Source organism: Telmatherina bonti (genome assembly GCF_933228915.1).
Source record: "Telmatherina bonti genome assembly, chromosome: 8".
Taxonomy (NCBI): domain Eukaryota; kingdom Metazoa; phylum Chordata; class Actinopteri; order Atheriniformes; family Telmatherinidae; genus Telmatherina; species Telmatherina bonti.
In genome coordinates, this window is record NC_136626.1 from 18,064,174 (window position 1) to 18,075,785 (window position 11,612).

The following is an 11,612-nucleotide window of genomic DNA, read 5'->3' on the forward strand; positions in this document are numbered from 1 at the left end:
TTAAGTTAATAAGATACAGAGTTAAATGCTTCTGAAACAAAAGGACTTTTTCATTTCAGCACATGGATCCTCGTCAGAGCTCTTTAGAAGTAAATTACAAATCTGTCCTCCCGTCCTCCTCCCAATAACATGCAGGACTGCTTTTACCTACAGATTGTGTAAATTACAGTGGATGGCTGGATTTTGCGTTTAGATTACAGCTCATGCAGGGAAATGTTTAGGTTCAGGTTGTCAAAGGGAATATATACATGTGGGTGTTGCCAGACCACACTGCCACAGCATGAAAGAAGGTTTGAAATCCCCCCCCGACTTGCAGAATACAACTTTTTACAGAAACATTTTTAAATGACAGAGATAAAGGAAAAATAGACTGGGCCAGGATACTGGTGGTGAAAGCTGCCAGACGGTATTGTGAAGGAGAAGAAGAAGGGAATCACAAAAGAGAGAAAGGCAGACTGCCTGCCGTCTCTTAAAGAGAATAAAAACAGAGACAGTGCTGTTGGAACAATTAAACCATGTCTGCAATGATGCGTGTGATCTATTTTGGCTTTGTCACAGAAACATACTCCACAAGTGACATCAACATAACAGATGAAGAATATATCCAGATCAATTTAAGGAGGTATCATAAATGACGTAAGCCATACTTTTGAGGTGCGTTGGTGACTGAGATCTCAGAATACTTGAAGTTCTGTCATAAAAGTTTTACAGCGTACATGCTGCTCAGCAGGGGAACAGTTAGAGGTGAAGTACCACAAGAACCACATCCATACTTTAGACAGCTACTCATAAGAGCTACGACAAGAGGCTACCACCTCAACTTCAAACAACGTCTGACAGCTTTGAGAAGTGGCCTCTTTTATTTTTTTTATTTTATTTTTTTTTAACCCTGAATATTAAGAAGTTTAAAAGGAAAGTATCTGGAGCAGCTTGGCTGTGTGCACAACGATGTGATGAAGACATAAATCTGTTTACTAAGAGTCATTGCTGTCTGGAGACAAAAAGCAGGGCCCCATACAAAATTTTCAATCCTAAGATGAAACCCCTTTTTGATGTTGTGAGCAGTGTCTGGGGTGTTACATTACAAAGGAATATGCAATGGTACTCAAATTACTTTTGTCTGTGAAATAGTGATGTTAAGTTTAGTTTTGCAAGCAAATAATTCATTATTAGTTTCAATGTCAAATAGACACAATTTCCCTTTTTTCCAGAAAGAAAGGCATATCCTGAGCACAGGGTCAATCTGTGCATTGATCAGATGACTCAACGAGAGAGTATTGTTTTTGCACTATTTGTAATTTGTGGGCGAAAGGGACAGACCTGAAACAATGATACACAATGCACGCCGTTTGTTTTTGTTGTATGTGTTTGTGTTGAATAAATTATATAATAAAGACTAAACTAAGCTGCACTAAAACTAAATTTATTGCTACATTTGGTACGAGTAATGCTGAAATCTTCTCAAGTGTTTATTGCGTTTTTTGTCAGTTCATTCTTTCCCCTGAGAAGATAAATGTTCACCAGGATTTGCAAATGAGCTTGTTCAGATGAAAGGATATCAAGGAAAGTCTTTGTCAGACAAATCATTTTTGGGACCCTTTTTTTCTCGGAAGAAATAATCTTGTCTGATCCACTCATTAAGATCAATGACCTCTCATATTGAGACCAAATGTTCTTTCACTGGATCTGATTGGCCTTTGAGTCATTTGTCAAATAAGTTTAAGACGAAGGTTACTTTGTCCACAATGAATGGGAGGTCACTTGTGTGTGTGTACAAACAATGTCTGTTCCTCTGTGATGTATTACAGTTGTGTTATGTCTGATCTCAGACCAGCAAGTCATAACAGAAAAAAAAGCATAAATTGCAGTAAACCCATTTTTAGACATGTAGCTCCACTTTTACAGTGTGAAGGGTATATTGCATTTGACATCATGTCATAAAAGCATGCTTTCATGGGCTTTTGGTAACCACATCAAATATTTGCTCATGCACACTGGGTTGCTAACCTTGTCCTTGTTTTTGCTTGTCATAGTAACACCTCAAATACAAAATTTTGACTCACCTGTGCAGCTGCACTCAGTGAAGAGAAGAAAAATGATAAATGGTTTCAGCATTTAAAGTTTCTCTTTTGTCACCACTGTTATGTTCTCCTTTCTTCCCTTCTTTTGCAGCTGTTCCTCCTCTGCTTTTCTCACTTTCTTGGGTCTCTAAATACCAAACAAATAATGCCTCATGTAACTTGTTCTGCAACAATGGCTGGCGAACTTTCTCACCCTCAAGGTGTCCAGCAAAATAATAAAACACTGATGTTGTACCAAAAAAAAGTGATTTCCTTCCCACCAATTATTATTTTGAAGCCCCAGATTGGATCTTTTGTTTGAGGGAGAGAGGCAAAGGAGGATGTGGAGACACATTCACCTTTTACCAGTTTGCGTCAGAAATATCCATCAAACCAGAAAGTGGGTCTATTTCCGTCTCCACAATGCCCATCCCTTTTTATTTTGTCTTTACAATGCGCTGAATGAAAGTGTACTTTTCTCCCAATCCTTTGGGGACATATGTCTGTCAGCAGCTCACAAAAGTTCAGGCTTTGTAGTTGACTGCAGGAAATGTTTCAGATGAGTCAAACTGGGAAAAAGAGGGTTGAAGGAAGGCATGGAAATAAACAAGGTGCAGAATTATGCACAGATTTTGGAGAAATCCATAAATGTGCATTTATTTTCAGGATGGCTGGGAGAAGTCTTATGGTAGAAGACTTTTAATCAGTACACACACAACTGTGGTTTACCTGCCTTACATTCCTTGCTTGCCACTCATCTAAGCACTCTGCTTACCCTAGATCTCCTCCACATCAAAGGCCTTTCGTTTGAGAAGCATCACACATGCACAGACAGATTCATGGAGGGAGAGCAGGAAAGTATCAGGGAAGGAGGGAAGGGAAGGGAGACATAACTGGCAGCAAGGCACACAGAAAGCATTACTGAAAGACAATGTACAGGAACATTCAAGACTCTGTTTTTATTAAACTTAATGGCAAGTAAATGAAGACCAAGAACACACATGCCACTTCCTTGAGTCCATTCAGAGTATGGAAAAAAGATAAATTCATGGTACTGAACTTTTTTCTCACAGTTTTTCTTTCTGAAAGGAAGCCACAAAGCATTGCCTTTATCAACATGGCCACCCAGGCCCGACGCCTTTGCTTGTGGGAGGAACACTGTGTCAGGTAATGAGGCCAGGAGACTCAGCGACTGGCGCTTGAGGTCAGATTTAGGTTTATTTTCCTAGCAAAGCCTCCATCCAAAAACATCCTCTGCAGCGTCCTCAGTGTCCTCCAGATGCAGACCAGATAGAGCGTATTACTTCTACAAGAACTGCTCTGAGATGGACATATTGCTTCATTCAGCTACAGACCTATTCATTTACATTTACAAATAGGCCATTTTCTTCACATACTCACTCATGGATTCCCAGTAAGACATGTGGCTGACATTTCCTTGAAGCCACATTGGACCACCCAGTGAACTGTAGAATCTATTGTTGATAAGTTGGAATTCAGACATTTTTCACACTCTTCATTAGTGTCATGTAAGCACTCCGGTGCTAACCTCTTTCCTTTGCTCAGTTGCCATTTTGTCATCATGAAAATGCTGTTGATGAGAAGTATTAGTTTGACCATCATTCCCACACCGCATCACCTTGACACGGGGTGCAAATACTGAATATTTAATAGATGATTACATTACATAACGTTACAGAGGATAATTCTGATGGACAAAAACAAACATTTTGAACAAAACTTTTCTTGTCTCTGAATATTTGCTCCTTAAAATCTAAAGAATGGAACTGACTTCACTTAAGCAGGTGAAAGTAAGGGGACATTCACATCAGCGTTTTTGATCAAATCCTCGCCGTTTGCTCGGAAAGTCCGATTCGTTTGGGGAAATGTGAGGATGGCAAACGAATCTGATTCGGATCAAAGAGGCAGACTTGGTCCGCCTTCAAATGTAGGTCTCAGTTCACTTCAAGCGGACCAAATACAGGAAGAGGGCTACAATAAAAGTCACTTTCTGATTTAACATAGTATTGCATTGTGGGTAAATACATAACAATCAGGTCAAGGGTCTTCTGCCTTGTCATACTGCACCTGTTGTTGCAGTGTATTCCTGCAGTGTCATTGCATAAGACAAAATAAAAAAAAGAAACAACACAGCGATAGTCTTGTGCTACATGTTTAGCTCGCAAGTGGAGGAATCGGAGGCTGTGTCCGAATGTCCACCCTGACCCCTAACCCCTCATTTATTACATAGGGCTACTCTATATAGTACACCGCATAGTGCACACAGTTGGTGATTCCAAGCTTTTGACTGCTATAGTGTTAGTTCATATGGACCTTTTCTAGTTTCATTGATGATGCATCATTCACACAGCATATATCAGAGAAAACATGGGGTTCAGTATCTTGCACAAGGAATTTTCATATCTATTTTTGGAAGCCAGGATCAAACCACCATCTTCCATTTGGCAGAGGCCGCTTTTCCTTCTGATCCACTGTCACCCTCTGTAAAGTTGGCTCACATAAAACTACAGCTGTGAATTCAGATTTTTTTCCTGATACATTAATATAGCAGCCGTCAGATCAGAGTAATTGTGATTTTCAAAAATGTTTTCTTTTTTTATTCTTATAATGAATAACTGCATCTAATCAAAATTATCAAGACATATTCATAGTGGTGACTTCCAATAAAAATCAACTTTCCTTTTCAGTATTTATGCATACAATGATTTTTTATTTATGTGTGTTTAATATGTTTTTAGTAAGTTGCTGAGATGTTGACTATAAAGGTAAAAGATGGTCTTTTTATTTGAAGAAATATAAACTTTTAAAAAACACATCTAAAAGAAATCTTTGAGAAATAATTACATCAAAGAAGATGTAATACAATGCAATGATCCCTCTGAGTGACAGGGTACATTACTTCTGATGTGGTGGTACAGAGAAATGTAATACTAAATTCTAAATAGTACATGTATGCTTTATAGTTCTCCCCATCATAGTCAATCACCGCAGGAGTGATAAATTTGCTGATTGAGTCTCTTTTCAGACTTTGTTGTCAATACGAGACCAGCATTTTTAGCTCTAAACCTCATCCAGACAATAAAAATGACTCGTCACTTGCCTCTTGCAAAGTGCTCTTTGCACTTTTCGGTGACTGGAAGTGGATTTATTGCCCCCTTTTTCCACTACAACAGAATTTTCTATAAACACCTGCATGTTCCTTACTAATAGGCTTTGCTTTAATCTCTCTACTGATGTTGTAAACCAGTAGAGATAAAGAATGTGCCTTTGAACTGGGCTAAAGCTTTGTTTAATGAGCTTCTAAACAGTGTGTACATATACGAATGGCTTGAGGTTTATTTTTAAATTGCAAATATGTTTAATCAAAGCTCAAAACTCTGAAAGTTAAAAAATCAAAAGTGCCACATTATTCCAAAATGAAAGAACTAAAAAAGGATATACAACAATGTGCAGTATTTTGTGCATAAATGTAACAAAAACGCATTCATCATTAAGACAAAAGCAAGCAACATTTTTCAGTACAATACAAAGGTATTAACTTAAATAAAAGGAAAAAGAAAAATCAATCTCTCCTATATCTCTCCTATATCTGTAGAACAAGTTTTACTATAGGCTGAATGAAGGCCCTTCTCTCTGAAAAAAGAAAAGAATGCAAATATGTACAGCGACTAGAAATATAAACGTGTAGTGTCATGTGTTGTGTAAACCTATGAGGTAATGAAAAGAACAGAAGATAAGGTGAGAGTGAGTTGTACCAGATCAAAGTTCTCTGGTGAACTTGATCTTTTAAGCTCTGAAGTAACATATTCTGAAGGATGTTCTGATGAAATACCACTTGAAACTTTAGTTTTTCACACACAGATATAGTGATTAGAACTAGAAGATTTGTGATGGTGCGTATATGTGTGTATTTGTGAGTGTGTCACAGCTACAGACATGATGTTGAGAGCATGTCTGGGGGCTCCACATCTGTCAACATTTTCCATCTGCCAGTGTAACTTTGGCTGCCTTCAATTAACCCTTAAAAAAAACCACAACTGGCTTACTGGGAAAGTAATCAGTAATGGTGCAAATATTTCTGAAAAATACTCGTTTGAGTATGGTAAAAAGACTTGCTTTGACACACACTTTGTCCATTAATTGTATGGTATCTTAAACTCTTAAAAAGATACAAAAAAAAAACAAAAAAAAACCCCAATAAGACTGACACAAGTCAGAAATTGCATGCCACAATGGCTCACGGAAGCATTTTCAGGTTTAAAAAGTTGTAATCTTTCATAAATATTTATTTTTATTGATTTGATTGATTATAATTATGACCTGACCTTTTTTCTGTTGTTAATGTAGCTAACTAATAAACGCAATTTGCAACCTGGTTGCGTCCAGGCAAGTGATTTCGGACACCCGTTCAGGTGATGGCAGTAGAGAGCCACAAATGTAGTGTTTCAACCGTTGAGAGATGTGGGGAAACAAGAGAAGGAGGAACGGTAGTTTCTAGAACAAATGTTTCCGGTCGACAATATTTTGCAAGTGTACAAAAATATATCGTTCCGCGCGAAAATAATTACCCATTTTTATACTTTTTCGGATTTATCGCTTATGTTTTAATGGCTGTACCAGGTCTGTGCTTAATTTAAACAATTTTTTGGTATATTTGTTGTAGAATCTAATAAAAATGTAATGGTTAGCTCAATAGTAATATAAGCTAAGTAGTGCTAACCTTAACGATAACTTAATCTTAACTTTAAGAGCCAAAATGTGTCTTTAAGTATTACAGTTAAAACTCAATGTCCCACATCAACCGATAAAATCTCTTTTTTATTCATCAAGTAGTAATTACCTATGCACTGCACTTTGTATATTTTCTCACGTATGTCTACCAAGTAACTGTGAAAATATTAGTAGATTCGTGCTAAAGTAGTTCACAGTATGTGTTTTAAAACAGAAATGTTACCATGAGTGAGTGGCAGTGTTTAATTTTGATGTTTGATATTAAGGACCACGTATAATCGTACTCTCAAAGGAATGAAAGTTATTCCCTGCTGATACGTGGAGATAGCCACATAATCTACTATAAAATATATATATATATATTTCTTTTTTTTTTTTCTTCTTTTTTTTTTTTTCCAAGAGTTATGTTACTGGGCAGATATCAACTGTGTCTCTGTTTCAATTTATCATACAGGTCCCAATAAGGACAACATTAGAGCTGGGTGTAAGAAATGTGGATACCGTAAGTATAGCTTTAAGTGTGTATCTTGTGTTTCTGCTCCCACTTTATATCTTCTTAAATTGCTGTAAATGTATGTCCATAGACTAGGCATGTCATTAAGGCAAATAATTATACAACTGATTACACTAAATTATTTAATTACAACTTTTTTTTTTTTTTCAAACTATCAATGTTTTTAGATTATGACACTCATTCTACTAAAGTTATGGCATATTCCCTCTAATTAAATGTGTAAACAACTATGCTTTGGTTTGATGTTATGTAAATAAAAAGTTTGAGCAACTAAACCACAACAGAAAAACAGTTAGATAATAGATTTGATTGTTGTGGTTTTAACACATTTTTGAAAGTGATAAGATAGAGAAAGTTGAATTTCTTTAGCTTTGTCAACCAGTTGAGGTAAAATGTGACAAGTATTTAATGCATGCTTGAATAGATGCTTGTATGTGTAGTTTTAGCCTGACTTGGATACATATTTCCATATGTCAGAGATCCTCACTCCAGGTCCTTGTGAGCCAGTGTCCTGCAGGTTTTCCAAGTGTCCCTGCTGGAACACACCTGACTCAGAATTGAATAAATCTATGAAATATAATTTGAATCAGGTGTATTGCAGCAGAGACATTTGAAAAGCCTGCAAGACATTGGCCTTCAAGGATTTGGATTGAGGATCCCAACTGTATGGTGACCTTCATGTTTGGAAAACAACATAAAAAAAAAAAAAAAAGATAAAAATATCTTATTGTGCTAATAATAATGAATGAATGCATCTTTTTCTCAGCGGGTCATTTAACCTTTGAGTGCCGGAATTTTGTCAGAGTTGACCCCCAGAAAGACATAGTTCTGGATGTAAGCAGCACCAGCACTGAGGAGAGTGAAGATGACCTACCTGCTCCTCTGAACAATGAGAAGCTAGGGCGAAGTGGCCAGCACCATAAAGGTCAGATTCCATCTTAACTCACATTTTTCAAAATGCAAAGATTGTAACATATTGACGAAATGCAAATAAATGAGCCTTAATTGATACAAAGATGGGGAAAAAATAAAAATAGGTTTCTTTTTGAATATGAGTCTGTAAATGACATAACTTGAAATCTTGAAAAGTGTATTGGAGCTTGATTTTAAGTTCTGTGGATTTTGGTCATTTACTGGTATAAAAGTTACAATTATAGTGGCTCAAATGTTTATCGTTGGCAGTGTTAAAAACTGTGCACTGATCCACATTTTAGGAGTTCCGATCCAATACCAATATCTAAAATTTGAATATCTGCAGATATCGATATTTGCCGAAATCAAATCTGTTTATGTGAACATTATTGTGACAATGGTTATTATTGCTGTTATAACTGTGTCAGATTTCATTAGGTTGTAAGAAATTACCCATCCTTTCTTAAGTTATCTCATCAATACAAATATAATAACATTACAGATCTAACAATTTCAACAAGTTTTATTTTAATTTTGCACATTTTACCCAAGATCAACTATACATGAGCAGTTTTGAAACAAACATCTCACTTTTAGTGTAACAAAAAATGTCACATTTTAACATTCCAGACATTTATTTATTTTAAAACACATCTGAAGCATGTCATCAAACACATCTATACTTGATTGACTAGTGTGGTATTGGTTGTGGTATCGCAACACTTTTATTAATACCAAGTACAAGTACACACACGGTATTGTACCGATACTGATATCGGTATCAATGCATCCCTACATTTAGTGGTTCTCTTTGTATAAGGTCATGTGCTGCTGATAAAACAGACAGTGTTTACATTTCCACTCCAATTTTTTTGTGCACTAGGTTCCCATGATGATGATGATGATGATGGCAATAGGAAAAAGAAACATAAGCGAAAGAAGAGCAAAGACCGAAAGTCACGAAAAAGGTATTGTTTAATATGCTCCTTTATTTTTCGGAAGTCACAGTGTACCTGAAATTTTACATGTGATATATAAAAACACTGTTGAGAGCATGAATATATTCAAAATAATGTTTTAATAAAGTCAAGACTGTTTGCAGACAGTTGTTATTTTTACTCGCAGTACTTGAAGAGAAGTTTGATTTGGATTGGGAGTTGGGACATTTCTGTTCTTGCTGTTTAGATATTTTCAGATGCATTTGGTTCGGTAGTTTAATCAATTTGCACAAACCTCAATTTTTCTTTTCTGCCTAGATCCATTTCATCATCAAGTGAAGAGACTTCAAAAAAGAAAAAGAAACGCCACAGATCAAGCTCATCATCTGATGGCGATGAGAGAAGGAAGAAAAAGAAACAAAGCCATAAGAAGAAAAGCAAAAAGAACAAGAAGGAGCATGGGAAGCATCACAAAAAGAGACTGAAAAAAAGAAAACACGAATCCTCGTCTTCCTCCTCCCGCTCCAGTGAATCCAGTGAAAGTGACTGAGATATTCAACTGTGTCACCTTTTGATGCCCAGCAGTTCATGAAAATGTACTATGTTGACATTGTGTAAATGCAACACTGGATTTTGTTCCATAAAAGTGTCTATTAAAAACACAAAGATTAAAGTCATGGTTCTAAAACGCACTGAAGATCACGGTACACCTAAGATTGCAGAGTTTCATAATGGCAGTTAAGTGGAAGCGTCATGATATGTGAAAAGTCTGATTGCTGTCGGCATTCTTGACAATGTAAAACCAGGGAACAGCCTTTGAGAAAGAAATATGTTTTCTCTTCGAGACTTGCTTGGATTAGATGTTTGTTTCCTGTGGGAGACCTCTTAGTGATATTTGTTTAATTTTATGGTCAGTTTAGAATTATTAAAGCAGTGTATTAGATCAGCTTCCCTTGCAGCTTTAAGGAAATCATTCTTTTTTTTTAAATTTGTGTATAAATGCTTCCTTTTAAATGTTATTTAAAAAAAGGAAGCTATTTTTAAAGAAAATGTGAATACCAAACTCTTTAGAGCAGTGTTGGGCCACAATGGTTACTATTAATGTGATTACAAAAAATGAATTGTTTCTTTTAACGTTGTCATGCTCATCACCATCTGGACATTTAAATCAAGTATGAATGTCATGGAAGCTGTCATTAGCGGAACCTCTTTCTACTGCTCATTGTATTGTTCTGTTGTTTTTTTTATTCCTGCCAAATATGCAGTAGGACGTGTACAAAGATACTAAAGCCACCAAAATAGACCAATCAACAAAGTCGACAGTAAATAGTGAAACAGATGCAATACAGCCTTGTCGAAGATAGAGGGCAGTAACGCGCTAAAAATGTAGTATGTACTTATGTTTTTGTGATGAAAGAGAAATTGGTCCCCACTGGTTCCACAGACAACAAGACTGGTGAAATGCAATTTTATTTCTTCCAGGTTATACTGAATGCACAAACAAAAGTGTGAAAAGACTTACCATAAACATTTGTCCCTGTGAAATGTAATTCAAATTTGGAAAATTTTGGAATACTCTTGAGTTAACAGGAGTTTTCTTTTCCATAGTCACACATGTACACTGTGTCCAGAAAGACTGTTTCTAAAACATGAATAAAAAATCTTCAATGTATTCACTGGTTTTCAAAGTTTTAAATAACATTTCACTGGTGTGTTTAAGTTCCTTTTTCAAGAAAGAGCTTCTGTTTCATCGAACCCTGAAACATAAAAGATGGCTGTATTGTATAAAATGTGCAGCCTGAATTGTTCATTGAAACAAAATGTGATACACAAAGTCAACAAAACTACAGGAGTAATTATAGATGACATTCACCATCACATCCCTCAATTTATGCAAGGCACAGGAGATTTACTGAGACAGACCATGCTGGATAAATGGAGGAGATGATGACCAAGAACATGAGAACAAAACAAGATATAAAGGCGTATAAATGGGATGAAAAAGAAAAGATTTAAATATCTGCTCCCCATTTTGTAGTAATTTGCAGATAATTATCAATTCATCTGCTTTTTTAACACGTTTGTTTAATTGTAAAGAGGCTTTGAAGACCCTGAATATAATTTATTCATTTAAAACTTTATTTTAACTTGTTCGTTGCTGAGGTTTCCCTCATTTATGACGACGAGATTTGCAGCAACATTATATATGTGTGTGTGTGTGTGTGTGTATATATATATATATATATATATATATATATATATATATATATATATATATATATATTTTTTTTTTTTTTTTTTTTTTTAAAGAAATAAAAGACCAGGCTTAAGAAAGACTGATGGGATCTGGAAATTACACAGTGAGACGACTTCTTAGTCCACCTGGTGGTCATGGTGTGAATATTCAGACAGTGAACGGAATCGTCAAAGATTATA

At 35.9% G+C, this 11,612-nt stretch overlaps 1 protein-coding gene across 1 annotated transcript; it reads left to right on the forward strand.

Annotated features, from left to right (window-relative positions):
* Positions 1-6,585: 6,585 nt before the first annotated feature.
* On the forward strand, positions 6,586-10,798 carry srek1ip1 (SREK1-interacting protein 1). The gene is made up of 5 exons (XM_079244626.1): positions 6,586-6,701; positions 7,267-7,314; positions 8,093-8,251; positions 9,122-9,206; positions 9,495-10,798. The coding sequence occupies exons 1-5, from the start codon at positions 6,689-6,691 to the stop codon at positions 9,724-9,726; spliced, it is 537 nt and encodes a 178-aa protein (XP_079100752.1). The 5' UTR covers positions 6,586-6,688; the 3' UTR covers positions 9,727-10,798.
* The last annotated feature ends 814 nt before the right edge of the window (positions 10,799-11,612 follow it).